The sequence below is a fragment of the Pagrus major genome, chromosome 23 (assembly GCF_040436345.1).
Source record: "Pagrus major chromosome 23, Pma_NU_1.0".
NCBI lineage: Eukaryota > Metazoa > Chordata > Actinopteri > Spariformes > Sparidae > Pagrus > Pagrus major.
Window position 1 is genome coordinate 9,020,131 of NC_133237.1, and position 23,255 is coordinate 9,043,385.

Below are 23,255 nucleotides of genomic sequence, written 5' to 3' on the forward strand. Positions count from 1 at the left end.
GCCTATCCTACACTTAGGTGTGCATAAACTACAGGCTACCAAATTCTATTCAAAATATAAAACCGTGACATTAACCGTTGACTTATCAGTGTCGGTAAAGTGAACACTCATGCTGCTCAGTATCTCCTGTATGTGTAAATGTTGGCTAACAATATCAACTAGATGATATGCCAGTGTTGTGTTTACAGCCTGTTGAGCTGACCCCCAGCGGCAGAAAAATTAAAAATAATATAAATTTTGCAAATCGATGCGGGTTTATGATGCAATAAAATGCAAAACCATCACAGGCACTTCCCATTTCAGCTCAACTTAATGAATATTACCAAGTTACCACAGTGCAACAAGAACAAAAGGCACCTATCTCATACATCAACATGGAATTTATTTTCATTTTAGTTTCAGATGAACGTTTCACATTTTATACAAAATCATTAGAAAATGCCTGACACTCCAAAATCCCATGACTAATCCTTGTATAGCGGCTTCAGACGCCAGAGGATTAATGGGGAATCATGCAGCATCCTGGACCAGTTGTTGAGGCTCAGCCTGAGCTCCAGATCAATCGAAATGTAATCCACAGTTCCCCCGATGGCCAAACACCCACCGACCCACAGTGTAACATCTCAAAGCCCCAGTCATAACCTGACAGTATGGTACAGTGATATCTCGCCACATCTAGTAATGTACAGAGTAGAGATAAAGCAGCTTCCTGCCTTTCTCAACTGATCTCCAGACTGCCTTCCCAAATGTCTTCGATGTATGGACAAAGTACCACGTCAACAACACCATGCATGTTTTCTTACGCATGACACATCATTGGTTATGATTGGTTATCTAGGTTTTAAAAAAAAAGATCATTAATATCAGAGTTTTAATCAACCAATGACTGCAGGCCTGAGGAGGGGAGGGGGAGGGCAGGAAGGTCCACTGAGCCTCTGTTTGGATGAGGTAAAAGTGAGGCGGGGGGGGGGAAAGTGGAGGCTAATTACTCAGTGTTTTGCTAATGTACATGCCCGGCATACACACAAACACGCACAAATGAGGTCTCAGCACAAGCGCACAGGCACACACTCTTGTTCGCAAACACCTCTGCCTCATGCCAAAAGCTTCTAAATCGTTCTTTGGAGGGAAAAGTTGAGCCACATGACGGGAGCCACACTCCTCGCAGGGCAGTGTGACTGTGTGTGAGAGAGGAGAAGGGTCAGAAAAGATAAGTACACACCCTCGATTAAGATCCAACAACTGAAAATAGATTTTTATTAAGCCAATGAAAACAGATCCTCCTCTCAAACAGAAGAAACCATGACACTTGGGCAGCGAGGCACTTACACAATCACTTTTGTTTTACACAGTGCTTGCGTCAGTGTGTGTGTGTGTCTTAAGTGAAGACACAGCTACATTTTTTTTTTTTTGATCAAACTTCCAACGCACACACTCAGATACTCGTCTTCACATTGGAGCATGTCTTTTAGCGGTTGGCACATGTACATGCAAAGCGTCAGTTGGGCCTGCGCAGGCGAAACTGAGGGAAAAGGGAGCGCGGGAGGAAGGGGGGAGGGAGAATAAGATGTATGTGAACAGACAAACGCACAGACAGACTTACAGACAGGCTCTTGAAACACTTTGAGCGTTTAAAAACACCCCCAGTCTTTGATCCTGCCCCTGCCCCCCTTGTGTCACATGTTCATAGCAGCACCAGAGGAGCCCTCTGATTGGTGGGTACAGCCGTCCGTTAAGTCAGTCGGTTTCGAGAATGAGCGGCGGTTGCTCGTTCTCCTCCTCTAAGCGCAAGTCGTTGAGGTCGTCTTCTAGGCCCGCTCCTCCAACCGCGCCCTGCTCTTCGCAGTAACCTAGGAAACAAGAGGTCAAAGGTAACATAAATTCTGTAACGAGTCAACAACAGGTCACATGTCAGAAGGAAATGAAGATTCTTTCTTAAGTCACTTCCTGAAATTACTAAAAGTCAATAGCTGATGATGACCTGAAATTTGAACCTCTGACCTTGCCATACTTTTTTTTGCAATTTACTACTGAATTTCTATTTCAACACGATGCCAAAGAAACACTACAACTTCTTGTTTTAGGGGTGATTTCTTAATTCAATGTTATATTTGTCTAAAGGCAAACATACAATTCAAAATATCAGAGAATCTAAGTAATAGTAGTAAACAGAACAAAGTTTCCAGTCAAAAACTGAGTGAATTTTAAACTTGGGTTTGAACTAATGTGTATAATTATATATAAAAGTATCATAATTCTTGAAATATAAACTGCTTATAAAGTAAGCACAACAAACTCAACTCAAGAAGCCATCTTAAGTAACACATTTCCTACAATTAACACCAAAGTATGCAGTTCTTTTCCACCAAACCTCCTGCAAAATTTGAATAAAAATAACAAAAACCAGTAAAATAAAATGTTACTTGTGAAAATTTGTGCAACATACCTTTAGTGACTGCAGCACTGTAGGTCTGGGCCACGAGTGGGCGGTCATGTGACCCCTGCTCAAGGATCTCATTGGATGGCTCAGCGCTGCCGTCTAACCTGAAGTCAATGACGTCAGAGATTTACTGACAGACACTCAGGAACAGTTTGGCCTGCTGACTGTGCACTCTCATAACAGTCAGTGTGTGTGTGTGTGTGTGTGTGTTACCTGTGCTGCTTCATAAGTGTGCACTCTCCTCCCTCTTGTGGATCCAGGTTGTACAGATACAGGTAACCATCAGCCGCTGCCACCAACAACCTGGGAATCTTCTGAATCCTGATTTAAGACAATAAAAACAAAGATTTACTAACATCTTAGAGCCCAGTGATCCATGAAAAGCCTCTGATTTACTGAACACCAAATTTAGCTTCCACGGCTTGTGTGCTGTTGTTATGCAACTACTGAAACAGTTCTCTTCGGATGAAGGAATGATCTGCTGCAGTTTCTCATCATAAGACATACAGACATGAGCAGCATTGGTAAAACTGTATTTACAATGTTTGACTGAAGCCAAAAACTGTAGATCATCTCACAGATCACCTTGAAGGTCTCATTTAAACCTTTTGAACTGAAAATAATCAACCAGTGCCTACATTGTGCTGTCATTTGTCATGTCATTTCAAAAATCAGGCATTTTATCATCAAATCAGTAGGTAGTGCCCGCAGGCAGTCCCTGTTCATAGGGTTATTAATAAATGAAGATGGACTGAAAGGCAGAGGACAAATTTGCAAGACCTGTCTGTGTATGTAAATCTGACCCTGAGAGCAGACGGCAATGAGTCATTCATATTAGTTTATATTACTCAACTTTCACTTTCTTTCTGGTGTGTCATGGCTTCTACAGTTTTATACTGTTTCAAACACCAAAGACACAAAAACAGTGCTGTATGTGTACATACATATGTAGATTTGCATATAGTAGGTGTGTCTGTGTGTGTGTGTGTGTTTGAGTGTGTACTCACACAGCTAAGGCGCAGATGTTCTTATGTCCACAGAAGGGCAGACGTACGGTGGCGAAGGCTCGCCCCTGTGTGAACATTTCCGTAACCTGGGATGGCAGGTAGGTGGTGGACGCCATCAGGACCTTGCCCAGGTAGCCTCCCCACGTAGTGGGCTCCTCCGCTGGCCTATAAACACAAACAGAATGTGAGAAGCCTATGTTTCTCTGAGGATTGTGAAGCAAACTGTCTGTAAATGGGCAGGACATCCTCACCCTAAGGAGATTTCTAAAATCTAACATATTAGGACAGACACAGAAAGGCACGTACACATATTTCTCCTTCTGTGTCTCTAATTTGAAGATGTGGACCGTCTCTGTGTTGCTGGAGGCCGACAGGTACAGGCCTTCCATACTGAACGCCAGTGAGCAGATGCTCACACACCTAACATAACATACAGAATCAAGTCAGTCCATCACAGTAAAACAGCTTAACTTTCTGAAAAAACAAAACTTTACCACATCAAACATCGAATTTACCTCTTGACTCCTCTTCGAAACTCAAAGAGCTTCTGTCCCTCTGGGATCGAGAAGACACGAATGACTGTGCCCTGAGGAGGAAGTGAAAGATGCACAGAGGATGACAAAACCGGAGAAGAAAGGACACTGATTTGAATTTGCTCAGCTGGAAAACAGAAATCATACACAAACAACCCACAGAGGCCAGTGTACTGTGCAGTAACTGTCTTACCTTCTCTGAGGCTGTGGCCAGTTTGGTTCCACTGGCATCAAAAGCTAGAGCCGCTAATGGGCTGTCGTGGGCTGGAATCATATTAGCCGCTCGCTGGGAAACAAATACCGACACTAGTTAGAGATGCGCTACTTCAGAGCGATGAAAACAGTGAGGAATAGTGACGGATGATAGGAAACACTGGCTGTTAGACTAGTGAGGTCGCAACAGAATAGTTACTGTATGAGTTTAAATTTCTCCTCTAAAACTACATTGCCCCTTTAGGTGTTACCAAGCTGGATAATGATGGCTTTATCAAAGAAAGATAGTGAGCTTTACTGTGTCGTGTTGACCTACCAGGTTGACTGTGTCAAACACCTGAACCTCTCCTATCGTAGCACTGCCTGGGTAGGCCAGATAACAGTTGTCATTGCTGATGGACAGGGCGCACAATCCTGGAGAAACATTAGCACAGATATAAACTAACGAACAAAAGGAAGCCACAGAAAGTTAAATATTAATCAGTTTCCAACAGAAACACATTTATCTGAGCTTGACGATAAGTGAAACTGAAAGAATGACTCACGTAACGACAATGATCTAAATGTTTTTAATAGTTCTGACATGAAGAGTGGGTGAGATTCATTCTGTGGATGTTTTAAATACATAAATATGACAGAAGCAACTCAGATCGCAGAGACAGATCTCAGCCTTTAGGGCAGCAGCAAAGAAAATGGAGTTAACTTTGAACTAAAAATAAACTGGTAAAAATGAGAGAGAGCGAGGAAAGTCACATCCAGAGTGCACAGTATACTGCATACAAGTGAGCTGCCCAGTTTGGGAGATATCAGCTATAGAGATGTCTGCCTTCTCTCAAATATAATGTTGTGCTCAAAGTGCCAAAAAAATACATTTGAAAAACTCAAAAGAATCTCAAAAGAATGACCCAGTAACTCAAGATAATCCGCAGAGCTGACTGTGAGCAGTTTCACGCAGGAACTATTTTCTTTCCACATCGCCACACATAAGGAAGCATACATGGCACAGGTTTTGAGCACTACAAGCTGAGTACCATCTAGTTCCATTATACTGGAGAGGAGACAGACATCTCTAAAGCCGATCTCTCTCAAACTCAGCTACTCACACCAAAACCATCTAGATGGATAAATAGCATTACAGGTAAGAGGCAAAAATATGTATTTTGGTCTGAACTGTCCCTTTAATGTTTTTCATCCTATGGGTATTTCACTATTGTACAACCTACTATACTCTACATAAAATACACCTAGACAGATAGAGATATTGTTAGTTGTTCTTCTCACTCACCTGAAGGATTAGGTGGAGTTTCTCTGATAGTGTGCAGCACTTTCATGTCTCGGATGTTGTGAATGTAAAGCGACTCCTCCAGACACACGATCAGCCTCTGCAGAGGAACCAAACAACATCAGCAACATCACTGTCAAAGTCCTGTTAGACATTCATTCCTTACCTAACTATGCACATTTGTCCAGATTGGCAGACTGACAGACAACAGAGAGGTGTTTCTGTGTCCTCTTCCTCCTACCTGTCTGTTGAGCTTGACGGCCAGTATGGTGTTGGAATATGAGTAGTTGCAGATCTCAGTTCCCTTCTTGAAGTGACAGACTTTGAGCTTCCTGGGGGCCTTCAGGCTGACGATGGCCACCAGGCTGCTGGAGAACAGACGCTCCACGATACACACATCCTCCGTGTCCGCTGCAGGAATACACACACAAATTAAAGCATCACATAATAACCGCATTCAGCAGTTGGCTGACTCACAGAGCAATACAATTGCTGTTGGTGACCACTGTGGTGCTGCAGTAATCTTTGAATGAGTTTTGTTGTCCCTGAACGCACCTCATTTTTTAAAAATGTACATTTACGAATGGATCGGGCAAAAGCCGGGGTAATGAATTATAGATAAGAGCACTTACAGGGCCAAAACACTCATCGTCTTCCTCTGACTGTACAACGTGAGTCTCCTATGCCTGCTTTGCATCGGCTATTTAAATGTAACATAATTATCACATGGGACAGATTAGCTAACCATACATGGGTAGTTAACAGGCGTGAGAAGACCGTTGAAGAGATCAAACTATAAATTATGCAAATCCAATAAAGAGAAGGAAGTTGATGTTGGGAAAAGTGCTGACAAACCTTTATTAATATTTAAAGTAAGAGCATCGCTCTAATGGTACAATGATTATGTTCTGTTTAGACAGCACGCATTAAAAACACAATACCTCAAAATGACCAAACAGTAATATAACATAGCTTTAAAACCCATTACACATACATAAGGACTGTGTACTTGTGAATGAATAAAGAGACTGTGTGGAGAAGGCACTGGACATTACTTACTACATTCATATATCTGCTCCAACTTGTCCACAGAGGACAGGGAGAAAAACTTGTATCCTGATTTGGTGCCAACAGCTAAGGACCTGTGTAAATAACACATACAAACACAGCATTGAACAAGCATTGCATCAGCAACACATTACACTCATACACACACAACACAGTGGCTCTGATGTCGTTATTACAGCTCACAGAGGCGTTTCAAAGTGGACACGTGAAGGATCAGTCGGTTAGTGTAATAGCAGTGGTCTCTGTGGGTGGCAATCAGACTGTGACAGTGGTCACACGACTGGAGCTGTTTTGCAATAGGAGCAGGCCTGTGTGGTCACCTGCACATTTAGCGGACTACCCCTCCGCTCACTACAACAGCATATAGCTACGTGTCTTATAGAGGTCGGTCCAAAGAAATACACTGACCCAGTTTAAGACTTTTACAGCATCATTGCAGTCATCAAACTGCAGCGTCAGTCCTAAAAGACTATCAGCCAGTCAAAGCTTATGAGTAAAACAAACAAAATGACACATCCTCAACTTATATCTGTCTGCAGTCTGTATATTGATAATAAGAAAACTCACCCCTGACTCCCAAGTTACATGACACCTAACCTACATGTGTATTGTGGCTAAAGTTAGCCTCGTACCACAGCATCACGTTAGCTAGAAGGCTATGCTAATGACGGGTGTGCTAGCACACAGCGTTACCGTTAACTGGACACTTTCATTAGCTACAGATAAAGCTAGCGGGTTTTCTTTTTCCATTTTTAACGTGAGAAACCACATCCAGGCTATTTCACATCGACACCTGTCACCCCGTGAGGCGCCCAGACAAGTCCACATTGAGCTAGCTAACGTCAGCTAGCTTGACAGGACAGGCCATCGGATCCCCAGACACTCTCCCCGGCCCTGCCTTACGTGTTGTCCTGGTTAAAGTTGGCGAACAGGAGCTGGCTTCCGCCAGCATCCCCGCTTTGACTGGCCAAGTTCATGGGCTCGGCACCATCGACATATAATGCTCCGGCGGAAATAGCAGCAGTCGGGCTGGGATTACTACTGTGATAAAGGCCAGAAGTGCTGGTCTTCAGGGGGCCATCTCTTTTTCCTAGCCCTGCTGTAGTGATTGTTGTTGTTTTTCATAGAGGCTGTTGTTCCGCCTTACTGCGCATGCTCAGAGGACGCGGCGTGCGGTGCGTTTAAAGAGCCAGAGCAGTTTTGTAAAGTGCAGAATCATAAGATAAAAATGTCATGAAATCTAAAATGACTGTGAATAGTATGTTTTTTGTTTGATATATCGACTTCACGGGAGACAGAAAGCAGCAGAAATACTCCTCTGTACAATAACTACTCATGACTTGATGTAACAGCGCCCCCCACCGTCAATATGTGCAAACAACACCTCAAACTAATGGTAGATATGTGCAGCACATTGTGGCCTGTTCCTGTGTTCTCTGTAACTCCAGCTGGAAATTGATTGTTGATCAATAGTTTGTATCAAACAGCTCGTAAAGCTCTTCCAACAAATCTTTTACAGTTAGTTAGAAATTATTATCTTTATTCAAATATCTCCACTCTATTTCCTTTCTTAGAAATACAAATATTTCAACATTTAATCAATCATTCAATATCTATCCATCATTTAACAATAATGCTGTGTAGCTCAACGTGGTAGATATGGTGACCTAAATATACTGTTTGTTGTGAACTGACAAAAAGCTTTCACTTTCTACCATGTTTCGTTCTTCTAAAGTGAAAAAGACTTACTTTAAGGTTTTCTGAACAGCTAGTTTCATTTTGACCCTGCTTCATTTATTTATTGTGTCAAATTAACTGAGGACATTTTGTTATTCGTGGCCTTTTGTTCAGCCAGTCTAGGCTGAGGACTTGCTTATCTCTTAAAATAGCTCATGTCCTGTCTTTGAATGGACTGATATTTGATTATATGCGAGGATAAATTACAGTTAAATGTATCAGGTTTTATTTTGAAAATATCACGTGGAATTGGAACCAAACTTTGCTTTGACTTATATTTTGTGTCAAACTGTGTAAACTGAGTTGACTTTCCACTCGTATCACATAATTTAGTCTATTGATATTGTCATATTCCCAATTTGAATTGTATATATATTTTTTCTAAATAGAACGTTGAAAAATTACTACAGATATTTACACAGAATGTAATTTTGACTTATCATTTAATTGTAGATATATATGTATATATTGTAGAAAATAATACATTTAATTATATGCATACAACTGCACTAAACTGTGAGCTACTGTTATAAAGTATTCCAGAGCCATTTTTTCATATTACTATTAGTTATAAACATGTTAAAGTCACATATTTTTAATACATATTTATTTAAGTTGAATATAGGGCTGTTTATTGCACTACATATTCAGAAACAATGTATTCCTACACTCTGTACATGTTGTATTATCTAAACAAGACAAAAACTTATTCCACATATTAGCACAAACAATTTTAATATACAGTATGTGAAAAACATTAAAGGGGCACTACGTAGTTTTGGAGAAGGAATTCAAACTCAGAATTTTGATATTTATAGTATTAATGAGGTAATAATACAAACTCAAAAATATGTATTTTTTCCATAAGTGAATAAACAAGCTGTTAGAGTGTGTTTATTTAGTTTGTTCAGGCATACAAAAATCAGTCAATGAAGATCTTTTTCCTCTGATTAAAATGAAACTACACAATGCACCCTAAACTAAATACACATCCCTGTATGTAGAATTTTATACATGACCTTTCATTGACCATGTATCAAACTTAATCTGTCAGTTACATGCAACTTGTTTGGATGCAATGTTACTAAAAATGAAAAAATGAAGGTTGATAATCCTGTGAAGCTGCATTTATTTCTGTTCTGCTCTTCTGGGGCTCCACAGTGATTGTTTTCTGAATGGCCTGTCTTCTCCGGGACAGTCGGCGTGGGCATCAAAACTTGATGTACCACTCTGGTGTTTGGGGCAGCGATGTCTGAGGCGTGATCTCACGCGCCGACTGTGTAATTAAGGGTGTGAGTCACAGTTTCCATCTACGTGCGTGACTTTCATTGCAGTTTCAGGTGTAAGTCTCAGCATGTCAGAGCGTGACTGTGAGGGATAGTTTTCATTCATTACAACGTGATGCTTAGCATAAAGAAACAAAGAGGAAAAGATGCAACTGACAAAAGAAAACCACGGCTGCACTGAGGAAGAAATACGTCCACCATGATGAACTTTTCGCCTCATGAATACATCTGTTATCCTTAAAACATGGCTGTTAAACCAGTTTGTGTATCAGTTCATGAGCAGCTCTTGTTTACAAGAAGGTATTAGGAAGTATTCAGAAAGATAAACCTCAGCACTATCATTGATGCATTTATTTTTCACATTTATCTGAGAAGTTACCACAGTGACCTGATTCACCCCTTCATTTTGGATTCATTTTGTTAATTCGACCTGTTTGTTTGCTCCTGCATGGTTGTGATTGTGCGTCAGCGTTGTCCTTTCGTCCAGTTTACTGTTTTCAGGGACTGAGCGGCTGCTTCTCCTGTCAGCAGAGGCCTCTCAGCACAGGCTGAGGTCCAACACACTGTGTACTGGCCTTTGGTTTACACAAGCCACAGCCTCCAAATAAACATGATAGACCGAGAGACAGAGGCGGGGTTTGTGAAACAGAAAGCAAGGCTGCATATCCTTGTAGAAAACAGATCAGGATAGTAAGATGAACAGAAGTCCAAGGAATATTAGGGACTTTTTTTTTTATGATTGAATAAACTGAATAAACAAACTGACCTTAAAGGACAACACAATTTCACACTGTTTTACTTTGTTTATATGTGGCAGACCCTGCCACCTTTCTAGCTTCAAACAGTGTTCTGGGACCTTATTTTCCTCTGCGAACAGCTTGTTTATTCACTTATGAAAAACATTTATATTTCTGAGTTTGTATTATTACCTCGTTATTAATGTAAATATTAAAATTCTGAGTTTGAATTTCTTCTCAGAAAACTACATAGTGCCCCTTAAAAATCTGAAAAATAAATGAATTAAAAGGCCTGAATTTATCATAAAAACACAAATGCTAGATGTGATATGTTCAACATATTAAACCCATTTTTCACTCACAATATGTAGTCAGTCTTCATGCTTTAAAAATGTCTGAATGTTTGCATTCATGCTAAACCACATTTTTACATGCTTGCGTTGAGTTGTACCTACAGTGTACTGGGAACACTGTTATTTACCTGTGCAAATATGCCTGCTGGGCCACTGTCATTGATATTTTGAATCATATCACCGAACACAGCCACGGGTGAATGTGTAACACGTTTTGTTTGAAGAATGGAAACTTGTTTGGATGTCTGTGTGTTTGCATAATGTGTCTGTGCTGTCTCACACAGCTGCTGCACTGTGCCACAAAGGGCCTCTGCTGGCCACTGTTGTTGTTGGATAATATTTAATTTTCCATCCAGTTTGAGTGTGTGTGTGTGTGTGGGTGTGTGTGTGTTGTTTGAAGAGAGGCATGAGTGGATCTGCAAAATGAAATTTAGTGACAGAGAGAGAGAATGACATTCTTCTTCCTTTTTTATTATGGGGGAAATAAATGTACTCCAGAGCTGAGAGCAGAAGAGAGCCATTTCTTCTTAAGATTCATTTATCTATTCTAATGTCACATACATCATGTGTGGAGCTAGTCTTAACTACTTTATATTAGTGCAGTGTTCCTAACCAAGGGGTCGGGACACCTCTATACCCACAGTATAATAGACATACAGTTAAGAACAAGGACAACTAAAAACTTAAAGGGGCAATATGTCAAAATGTTTGTTGAAAATGTTCAAAAACTAACAAAAATGATCCACAGAATATGATAAATAGCAATTTTGATATTATGGTGTCTACGTATTGTGTTGAAATTAGCACGCTAACCCAGCTAGCTCTGGCCCATCTTGGTCCAAAGCTCCTGCGCTAGGGGTGCATATAACACTCCCCTGGTTCCCGAGCTCGCTAGCTGCATGGCTAACTGAGCTAAATAGCTAAGGCTGCTACATTCAGCAGCAGGTAACAGTTACTCTGGTGATATGCTGCTATTGTATTAAGTATGAAATTAAAAGGTGGCCAATGCTTACATACTGCACCTTTAACGAATAAAGATAAAGAATGGGTGTGACTGTATGTACACAAAAAACTACATGTGTAAATGTGACCAACAACATAAATAAATAAATACACAAGTTGTAAACAATAAGAATAGTGCCAAGAAATGGGTTAAATATTGAATGAATATGTACATGGAGTGGATGAATTATGTACAGCAGCCTGTATTCATGCGTGTATACATGTCTATATACATTATGTACAGCATGCAGGATTTGTATTGACAATGACAGTGCAAGAAAACATGCACATGTTAATAACTGTATTTAACCGTCAAAATGTTATCTCTAAATGATAATCTATACTACTGTAGTGAGTGTTAGAGGTTCATTCACACAGAAGGACTCATTTAAAGGGGCACTATGTAGTTTTGAGGAAGAAAAATCTTCACTTATTGATTTTCATGACTAAATAAATTGAATAAACAAGCAACATTTCACACTGTTTTACTTTGTTTATGTTAGCAGGACCCTTCTGAGTGGCTACCTCTCTAGCCACTCAGTGTTCTAGGGACCTTATTCCCCTACTGATGTCCCGGTCCAAAGCTCCTGTGCTAGCGTTGCAAACACAAACACTTTTTTTTCTTCCCCAAAACTACACAGTGTTCATCTGAGTGATGGCCTGTGGGAGGAAAGCTGCTCTTGTGTCTGGTTGTGTTGGCGCACAGTGTTCTTTAGCGTCTACCAGAGAGGAGATGTTAGTGTTTGTTTACTGCAGCTTTCCCGACTCTGGAGGTAAATTTAGTCCTGAATGGAGCGCAGGTTAGCACTTAAGATGTTCTCTGTCCTGTCTGTGTCATACACAATCATACACTGTAACATAATTATTTTGATTCTGCATTTAACCCGTCCTAAGCACAAGAAGCAGTGGGCAGCCAGACTGGGAAGGAACTCCAGTTTCTTTGTTAAACCACATGTTTTTTGATGGCGAGGGGATGTGTTGGTTTCCTGGTGAAAACATACAAACACAAGGAGAACGGGGTGTAGAGAACATGCACTCCTCACTTCACAGAAAACCCCACCCACAAAACTCCCCTCTGGGATCCACTTCTCCTGAAATCTCCACAGATTCAAGTGTATTCAGCTCAAGGTTGTTTTGACTGCACCAGAGGACCAGCTGGTAGACCTCCCACCTGTGTGCAGCCTCATTACTCATCATGAGGCCGATAAGTAGGCAAATATAAAAAGGGAACTGTGTAGTTCTGGAGAAGAAATTCAAACTCAGAATTTTAATATTTACAATATTAATGAAGTAAATAATGCAAACTCGGAAATATTAATCTTTGGCATAAGTGAATAAACAAGCTGTTCTCGGAGGAAAATAAGGTCCCCAGAACACTGTTTGAAGCTGGAAAGGTGGCAGGGTCCGCCACATATAAACACATATTGTCCTTTAAGGTAATGCAACATCCAAATAATAAGACAGAAACTTTTTATCTGGTGTCTGCTCCACATTTTCTGAGGGGTAAGGCGGCTGAGCTTGCTGAAATTGGACCTCTAAAATCCTGGTTACGGCCGTGTGCCAGATGGTAACTGCCCACCTTTCACAAACAAACTCTTGTTCCACTCTCGTTTATATTGGCTGTTTTATCTCAACGCTGGACAACTACAACTTCCCCTTTTTCTATCACCTTTGTGTCCCTTACATTTCTGTATCTTCCAGCAACATTTGAAATGTCACACAGCCCAGTTGAAAGTGTAAACTGAGGCTGCTGGAGAAAGTGTGGCTGTGTTGTGAGGAGGGTGGGGGTGTGGGGGTGGGTGGAGGGTTGGGGGGGTGCTGTGCTGTGTTTGCTGCCGTGTTATCATCAGCCAGAGGAAAGGGGAGGGGAGGAGAGGAGGGGTTACAAACCCAGTCCCGCGGAACATCCTGCGAACACATCTGAACTCAACTCCGTGCAGCCTGCCCTCTCTCTCTCTCTCTCTCTCTCTCTCTCTCTCTCTCTCTCTCTCTCTCTCTCACACCGCCTCGTGCTCACGCCGGGATGGCTCGTTGTTTGACCTCGCGACACTTCGGATAAAAAGTCGTCCAGTTGGCTCGTTTGTTGCGGTTCTTGGCTCTGCGGGTCTCTGCCCCTGTCGGACTTGTGTGTTCATGTTGGGACGCGCGGCGGTGGGACATCCGGAATGGGGAATCCGTAGGAGGAGAAGACGCTCGCGGGCGTGCTGTTGGTAAATAGAGCGCGAGCGCACCGACGCGCGCGCGCGCGCTCACACGCACAGAGACCCCTACGCACGAGATGGACTTTAAGAAGACAAAATTTGGAAGGTAATTGGTGTTTTGTCAGGGAAGTTTCGCGCTGATAGGTGGCACCGTGTTTTTCATGTGTGTGTGACACATCCTGTGCATCCATGCGCACTGACGCGCTGGCACAGGAACAATCAGAGGGGTGTTATAGATTAGTTTGAGTGTTGAGTGTGTTTGTGTTTAGTGTGTCAGAGAGAGAGGACGAGGGAGATGGAACAAGCTGGGACACCATGACTTTTATCATTAACCAAACAGACCAAAAGAGCTGAAAAGTGCGCTTGTTAAAGAGGCACTATGCAGTTTTGGAGAAGAAATTCAAACTCCGAATTTTAATATTTATGATATTAACGAGGTAATGGTACAAACTCAGATATATTTATCTTTTCCATAACTGAATAAACAAGTTATTCTCAGAGGAAAATAAGGTCCCCAAACACTGTTTAAAACTAGAAGGGTGGCAGGGTCCGCCACATATAAACAAAGTGAAACAGTATGAAACTGTGTTGTCCTTTAGTTTGTTTATTTAGTTTGTTAAGGCATAAGATTATCAGTCAATCAAGATCTTTCTCTTTTTTCCCAAAACTACATAGTGCACCTTTAACAATTTCATTTCAGTTTTACTTTTAGAATCACTTTTCTTATTTCCCTGCATCCATCTCTCTGCTGTCCAGGTGACTTGTTGGCTATACTTCAATTGTGTTCATTTATTTGTATCATGTTCTGCCGGATGTCTTTGGATACGGCATCAAACACACACGTTGAATTCTGCTTATGTGCATTCATCACGTAGTAGGCTTGTTTGTGCATGTCTTCCAGTGTTTATGTGTGTGTGTGTGTGATGGGAGATGGCGATAATCGTGAGAACCGGAGTTTGAGTCCCAGAGGAGATGAACTTGATCTTCGCTGTAAAAGGAATAGGCCTGGAGTTACAGAGAGCGTACACACACACACACACACACACACACACACACACACACACACACTAGCGTACCCATGATCCAAAGGTTCTGATCCTCTTGGACGTAATCGATCCTATTAATGTATGGAATGTGCTGTAATGGGCTTTTGTAACTTAACACTCACTTTGTGAGGCTAAAGCATGCCACACACACACACACACACACACACACACACACACACACACACACACACACACGGAACTGTATGACACACACAAAACAAAAAACAGAAAGTGTGGAAAGACGAGAGAGAAGAGAAAGAACAGTGTGGCAATGAGGACAACAATGCTCTCTCTTATCAGAGCCTGTGAATCCCTATCCCTTCCTTTCACTTCATTACACAGACAAACATGCACACACACACACACACACACACACACACACACACACACACACACACACACACACACACACACAGTTCTGTCATAACTGATTAGAGGACTTCAGACTGGTCCTTTCAGGTCTATTGATAGCCCTACAATACCACAACAGGAAGATACAGTTCTCTTGTTGCGCACTTGGCACGGCCTGCAGGGAAAAACAATAGGGATGTCGGCGTTGCAGTGATCTAATGTCACTTAATGTTTTCTCTCTGTGGATTGCACCTTGAGAAAGACGGAGCATGTGACACAAGACTTGATTTATTGGCGTTTGTAATAGGACTCATGCAGACATTCACATGTGAGCAGAACTTTAATGAATGTGATCATGAGTCTGTGTTATGATTATACGCTGACAGGATTGTGAAACTGAAGGGAACGACTCCTGAGCTCCTGATATTCTGCCGTGTTTGTGTTAGTAAGCAAGAAAAGAGATATGGAAAAAATGTGGAGGGTGTGTGTGAGGGACAGATGTTTTCATGTGCATCAGAGAGCCCTGATGCCTTCTACTATCAACTTAGACCTACAACAGGAAAACACACTGACGTTCTTGTTATGAGGGCTCTGGTGGTGAGTGCAAACAAACACGCGTGCGCACGCACGCACACACACACACACACACACACACACACACACACACACACACACACACACACACACACACACACACACACACAGCCCTATCCTGGTTTAAGTCCTCACCCTAAAGTTTAATGATTTACATAATGGGGACTTGCGTTTTGTCCCTATAAGGACAGGCAGTCCCCACATTGTGACTATATTAAAAGGTTTATGTTGTTCCCCCCAAACACACACACACACACACACACAGACTCAAGCTGAAATGTTGAACCAGATGACCCATGAATGTTACTTGCTTGAGTCTCTTCATTCCACCAAACCACAGTCACACATTACAGCTTTTCAAAAGATGGCGATCACAAAGGAAAATGAGCTTGTAAGACCAGGAAAACTTCATGGCACAACTCCAGCACCATTAAATAAAGTTTTGGAATAATTTTAAATACAGATATTTAACAGACTTTCTGAATTCAGGATGCCTTTTATCACATCTTAGCTAGGTTTCCTTCCTCTCACAAACTAAGATTATCTTGTGATCTCAGCGAGTGGTTTAACTTGTTTCCAATTACTTTCAGTGGACTCATATCATTAGTCACTTTTTAAATCAAATTTCAGAAGCTTGAAAGGTTTGGACACTGAAACTTACTTTTTGATTTGCTGCCAGATTTTGTTATGCAAGAATTTTACAATGTTACATCAGTTAAGCTTAGTTTATTTATTTGACATAACGGTAACACTGGTCCCGCCACACGCACCCATACACAAACCCCAGAAGTGTTTATAGCAAAATGCAAATTTAAAACACCTGTCCACAAGAGGCTTTTTAAAACACAAAGCTAGAAGGAAGAAAAGAAAAAAACACAAAGAGGAATAAAATACAGTACAGTTACACAAGTACTTCAATACAAAGCGATATAAGTTCACCGGAGTGTTTTGGTTATCAGGTGTAGGCCTGCCATGCTAAGTATGTTATTGACTCACATACATCATATCTTATCAACGTATCCATGTATGTATATGACCTCAGTCATTTTTGCTGACCTCTATATTGCAAGGGTGTACTTAAATTAGTATTGTATTATATGAATTATCGTTTATCGGGACAATATTTCATCCAACGCAAAGTAGTTACACTGACTCTCTGTCTCCTGATTGCTCTCTTCACTGTGCAGCATTAATAGACTGTAACAACAAACAGCTATGGGATTTTTGTGTGTGCGTGAATGCGTGTTGGGAATGAGGCGTGATGCTGGTGTGTGTGAGTGTGATGATGAGCCGTTGGCCTAAATGTGTAATCAAATTGCACAGCTGACCGACACGGACACACCTGTGGCCCCTTCATGTGAAGCTACGTTCAAATTAGTGAGTGTGTGTTTGTGTCTCTGTGTGTGTGTGTGTGCATCTTGATGTATAAAATGTGGTTTCGTAACATCTCCAGATGTGTTTTTTCCCTGTAAGCTGGGATTGAGAGATTTACTGCTGATTAAATAGTCACAACACACACACACACACACACTCACAGACACACACACATGCACACTGGCACGAACAGTAACGATGAGGCACACTGAAATTCAGACAACGTGATGTGGATTAAAGACCTGTAAATCCTCCAAGAATGAACATCTTACGCACATACACACACACACACACACACACACACACACACACACACACACACACACACACACACACACACACACACACACACACACTGGCCTTCATGTACTGAGCACACAGTAACTTTATTATTACCTAATAAAGCAGTACCTTGTTTTGGCTCGTTTTCATTCACTACCTGAACGCACCGCTCTGTCTCTGGCCCTTTTCCCTCTTTGCCTCCCCCTCTCTCCCCCCTTGCCTCACCTCTCTCTCAGGTTCATGAACTGCAGGGTGCCAGCCAGTAAGAGATACCAGCCCACTGAATATGAACACGCTGCAAACTGTGCCACGCATGGGGTGAGCCAAACAAATACAAACAGACAGAAACACATTTTCAAAGTAAAAGCTCTCTTTTCTTGTTCACTCCTGCAGTTTATATTTCTCTTTACTCTCTCTTGTCTCAGACTGCCCCCCTAGTTTCTGTGTGTAGTGAGTCTGTCTGTTCAGAGAGGGCTCTGAAAAGATGGAGAGGATTGCGAGGAATGAAACGGGGAGGATTTTTTGGCCGCGCCACAGAGGCAGTGGGCTATAATCTGTGATTTGGCCTGTAGCTTTCTCTAATCTGCTGTAATCCCTGTGGGTTTCCGCCTCTGAGAGAGCAAGACAGACAGCGAATGAGACAGACAGTGACAGATGAAAGAAAACTGAGGAAACACGACAATAATGACTGTAAAGCCGCAAACGGGCTGAATGAAATCTCTTCATGATACTACTGTCCATTTTTTGATTCATTAACTCTGTCGGCTCAGGTGCATCCGCTAGACATCAGCCAACATCCTTAACTTTTGTTAGAGACAGTAGTTAGATGAGAAGATTGATACCACTCTCATGTGTGTAAGTAGACTAAAGATGAAGCTACAGTCAGGTTAGCTTAGCATAAAGGATGGGAATAAGGGGAAACATCCAGGTTTAAAGCTGCAGCTATTATTAATCAATTAGTTGACTGACATAAATATAATTTCCATATTATTGGATGACTGAATCGTTTCTCGTCATTTGAAATAAGAAAAAATGCAAAAACATTCTCTGGTTACAGTTTCTAAAATGCAAATATTTTCTGGTTTCTTAAAGGGTAACTGGCAGTTTCACACATTACAGTGTGTTAACAGGTCTTGGGAAGTACTTCTGCACATGTGAAAACAGAAGTGTAAAGCCTTCTGTGGCTCCAGACCAACAATGTAAAATGCAGGTAGAGTGTCAATAAAAAATAATGCGACACTTTGGTTTTGTGTCTTTCTGATCCTTTCCAGTTGTGGATCCTCCCAAGTCTGTTGGGCGGGTCAGTGCTCTACTTCCTGTCTGTTGACCAATGGCATCGTGTGGCTGCCTGGCTCTATGGGAGCGGTCTCACCGGGCTGTTCGTCACCTCAACACTCTTCCACACCGCTGCCTGGAAAATCAGCCACCTCAGGTGTGTATGTATGTGTGTGTATTTGTGTGTGTGTAGCAGAAAACGCTGGTAGGGATTTGGCAGATGTGCATTTGTGTGTTTATGTGCTGCTCTAGTAGACATTGACATCACACTCAGACATACAGTTTGTTAATTATGACACAGCCAGAAGGCCAAAGACCAAACAACAGATGTGGTGTGGAAGTGAAAATATTTCACATCATCTCCAACTTACATCCTCTAAAAAACATTCACTCACATATTAACAGTCAAACACACTGCACACAATACATAATGGAAATGTTTACCATAAAAAGAAAGCAGTGTTCTTCAATTGTGCCTTAACTAAACTAGAGTTATCTAACTCAGAGATCAGAAATAAAGAAATAAATGCATCAATAAATAGATGAATGAATAAGAATAGCATTGACTGTACTACTAATAATAAATGTAGCCATTAATTATGTTTTAAATATTATTTAATGTTACAATAAAATGTAACATAAATTGATATATCTATTTTAATTTGCTTGTGTATTAATTCCCAAATTACTTTACTTTCCAATGTAATTTTTCTTTTTTCAAAATTAATTAGGGATATTGGGATATGGGTGTATATATGCAAGTGCATGGATATGCAATAAAAGTCAAATGAAATGTGTAGCGACTAACTATCTTATTTATTTTTTTAAAAACAAGGCGATTACGGAAAAGTCAAACAAAGACTGGCTAGCTGGTTAGCATGCCAACATGAGCAGATGTCTCTGCATCATCATCTTTGGGTTAGGGTTAACCTTGTTGTTTCTTTACATTTTTATGAATAACATTAGTCAATCATTAGAATACTTTAAACTAAAATCACGGCCATATCTCACAAATTGCTCCTTTAATGTGGTGAACAGATTTCAACTCTTCTTCCAGCTCTGACACTCTGACGCTCCTCTGAGAGCAGTATAAAGGAAAAATGTGCCACCCTGCCTTATACTGAAACAATCTTCAGTACTAGATAAAGGTTATCACGATGAAATGAGCTCTTATTTTCCTTCTGTTTGTTGCTGTGCAGGAAGGTGGAGCAGCGTTTCCACATGTGTGACAGAATGGCCATCTACTTCTTCATAGCTGCCTCCTACTCTCCCTGGTGGGTCAGTCAATAAATGACATGCAGTTTGGTGGAACATATAGCTGCTTTACACGCTCAGACATACTGATTTATTTCCTTAGGCTGATGCTGAGGGAGCTGGGTCCCTGGTCGTGCCACATGCGCTGGCTGATATGGGTCATGGCCTGCGTGGGATCCATGTATGTCTTCCTTTTCCATGAGAGGTAACAGTCTCTCTTTTTGTCGTTGTTCTGCTCCGTGTCCTGGTTTGACACAATCGACCTGAAACTAAACTCCTGTCCTCAAGTGTTTACAGCACACACCGGCACGCTGTTTGAAGCAGAAACAATCACATACAAATTTGGAGATATTATCTTTTCACGACCCAGTTTTCTACCTGCAGGTACAAGCTGGTGGAGCTGTTGGGGTATGTGGCCATGGGGGTTGTTCCTGCTTTGGTCATCCTGTCTATGGTAAGAACAAACCACAAAGGCTTAAGTGTTGTCTCTTTCTGCTTCTGAGAAACAAAAAGGTTTTCTGTAAACCCCTCTTCCGCTGCAACAGACTTCCTGCCATTGTGTGGGAATCGGACAGTCGGTATTTAAAGAAACAAACCGGTGGTTTTGTTTGTTTGAACCCATTACCTAGATCTAGTCACCAAAACATAACTGCAGAGTATTTTTCAATGTGTATGTTTTTAGACTGACTTCCTCTCTTCAGGGACCCAGTGGTTTCCATTCAAGTATGCTTTAAAATTAAACTTGCAGAATCATGAAACTTTTTTGAGACACAGTACCGCACACTGTCTTTGTTTCTTAGATATGCTATGTGTTTGAGCTGTATATTCTTTAACAACTGTTCATGCATTTCTCCAGGTGGAGCGTGCAGGTGTGTGTGAACTTGCAGTGGGAGGTGTCTTCTACGTGGTGGGCGTGGTCTTCTTTAAGAGCGATGGCCTCGTCCCCTTCGCCCACGCCATCTGGCATCTCTTCGTGGCAGCAGGAGCGTGCATTCATTATTACGCCATCTGGAGGTATCTGTATTTACCTGGGACACTGCTGCACACGTCCAGGTGACTAGCCGCTGTCACCTGAGGTCACATGGTTCCACATCACAGGACTGACTGAGAAAAGTGTGTTTAAGTCACGAAACCACTGTGTTTTGACTGCAGCTAACCTGAGTCATGAGGCTATATGGAGAGATGGTGCTTGAAATTCTCCTTGAGGGGCCAAAACCCTGGGACCAAACGCTCTCGTTTTCAGATTAATTTGTTTGAGCTCATGGGAGATGTTCGAACAAACAGGACAACACTTAATGTGCCAGGAAGTTTAATGACCAATCCGTCATAGTGAGATAAATGAATAGTTCGACATTTTGCCAAGAGGTAGATGAGAAGATTGCTACCACTCTCGTGTGTGCAAGCTAAACATGTGGCTGCAGCTAGCAGTCTGTTAGCTTAGCACAAAGACTGGAAAAAGGGGGAAACAGCTAGCTTGGTTCTTTCTAAACGTAACAAAATCCACCAATCAACACCTCTAAAGCTCACTAGTTAAATTAGATTTAACTTTACTGTCATTGCACAGAGTTTAAGTACTAAGACAATAAAATGCCATTTATGTAGCTCATTTGTCGTTTGTGCAAAAATCAAAGTGTAAAGATGATAAGTTGCTGTTTTGCGTGTGGTTTAATACGGGGGAATATTTCTTAGCTCGGAGCAGTGACCTCCTGGAGTCTTGTCATTCCCGTGAGCAGTGTTGTAGTGTAAAGTACCCAAAAGTTAAACTTGAGTAAAAGTAAAAATGACGTGTTAAAATATTACTTTGATAAAGCGAAAGTCCCCCACGCGAATAGTGCTTCAGTAAAAGTCTTAAAGTATGTGATATTACATGTACTTAAGTATCAAAAGTAAGTAAATTACACATTTATTTACATGTATGTAAATATTGTATAAAGTAGCAGAAAATGGAAATACTCGAGTAAAGTAAAGCACTTGAGTAAATGTACTTAGTTACGCTCCATCACTGACCGTGAGGTTGTCGGGCAACCAGCAGGGTCTCCAGGACATCACTACTCCTATGCTAAGCTAAGCTAAGCAGCTGCCGGTGGTCGCTTATTAATTACAGTACAGATACAACAGTGGTAACAACTTTCTCATCTAACCCTCTGCAACAAAGAACATTAGCATATAATAGTCGAACTATTCCTTTAATCACTCATCTCTGTAACTGGACTGACAGTATGGAGTCTGTGACGACACCTCCTAAACTATCCTGGGCTTGTAAACTCCACTGTTTCATATTCCAACCATAAGTGATGTGCCAAATGTCACCACGCAGGCATTCCTTTATATTGGTGCTAACAGCGAAGCTCAAGTGTCACAGTTACTTTTATTTTATTTAAGTTTTGTCCATTTTTGCACAGCGGCCAAACGTGAAAATATAATGTTGGCACGATAACCAACAAACATTTCAGTCAAAGAAAGTTCATGTTCACAACTTTTCTTTGTTGGACGTCACAAGAGTCTTCTGAGTGTGCTGCTGCTGGTGTCAGGAACAAACAGCTTAGGTTGACTTTGACTGCATTAAGCCATCAGCAGACACACTTTAGAGGTCACCATGTAATAGCTGGGTGACACATATGAATTTAAAGTCAGTCAGAAGACAGACTTCAATTAAATCTTTAGCTGTCACCTGCTGAGGGTAATGGGCCTCAGCAGAACTGATCCAGTTGTGATTCTGTTGTGATCTACAGTGTAGTCGTCATAAATCAGATAACATAAGATTACAATAGAGCGAGTGTCTCACTAACCGTATTCTGGGTCAAATGTTAAATTCACAAAGAATGTCGAGGCCATTTGCAGTGATTATCTCGTTTAGAGGACCGTGATCGCCAGTTGTTTTAATGCTGCACTCTTAACCTCGAGCACTTTTCTATCAGCAGGAGTGACGTAGAATTTCCTACAATCCTCTAAATATGAGAGAATGCACACGTAATTGTTCTACGTGTAGATTAAACATGACAATATTTGTACTTCACTTTTTTCAATAACACCTGCAGGTTTTCTTGTACAGTTAAGTTTGTTTTTTTAATCAGAGGATCTATTTTCAGAAACAGCACTTACTCAGGAAAGCGTTTCTTTCTTTCTATTTTTGAATCAGATGATCTATTTTGTAAAATTTTATTTTCACTGTATTAAAGAAGAGACACTATATTAAACTGAGAGGGATCTGTGTGTTTTG

General features: G+C 41.3%; 2 protein-coding genes across 3 annotated transcripts; one reads left to right on the forward strand and one right to left on the reverse strand.

The window, feature by feature from the left end:
- Positions 1 to 362: 362 nt before the first annotated feature.
- On the reverse strand, positions 363 to 7,672 carry wipi2 (WD repeat domain, phosphoinositide interacting 2). Its single transcript, XM_073494330.1, has 12 exons — positions 7,447 to 7,672; positions 6,535 to 6,617; positions 5,717 to 5,886; positions 5,479 to 5,575; positions 4,510 to 4,607; positions 4,174 to 4,266; positions 3,963 to 4,033; positions 3,754 to 3,867; positions 3,448 to 3,612; positions 2,654 to 2,761; positions 2,447 to 2,544; positions 363 to 1,850 (listed from the first exon to the last, which is right to left on the reverse strand). Exons 1-12 carry the CDS (start codon positions 7,518 to 7,520, stop codon positions 1,738 to 1,740), a joined length of 1,284 nt encoding a protein of 427 aa, XP_073350431.1. The 5' UTR covers positions 7,521 to 7,672; the 3' UTR covers positions 363 to 1,737.
- A 5,888-nt stretch (positions 7,673 to 13,560) lies between these two features.
- Positions 13,561 to 23,232, forward strand: mmd2a (monocyte to macrophage differentiation-associated 2a). 2 transcript variants are annotated; one of them, XM_073495293.1, is made up of 7 exons: positions 13,561 to 13,965; positions 17,743 to 17,824; positions 18,778 to 18,938; positions 19,981 to 20,055; positions 20,139 to 20,240; positions 20,420 to 20,489; positions 20,892 to 23,232. In XM_073495293.1, exons 1-7 carry the CDS (start codon positions 13,937 to 13,939, stop codon positions 21,090 to 21,092), a joined length of 720 nt encoding a protein of 239 aa, XP_073351394.1. In that variant the 5' UTR covers positions 13,561 to 13,936; the 3' UTR covers positions 21,093 to 23,232. The 2 variants fall into 2 exon arrangements, with proteins under 2 accessions (XP_073351394.1, XP_073351395.1); XM_073495294.1 differs by lacking the exon at positions 13,561 to 13,965 and adding an exon at positions 15,779 to 15,853.
- Positions 23,233 to 23,255: the final 23 nt, after the last annotated feature.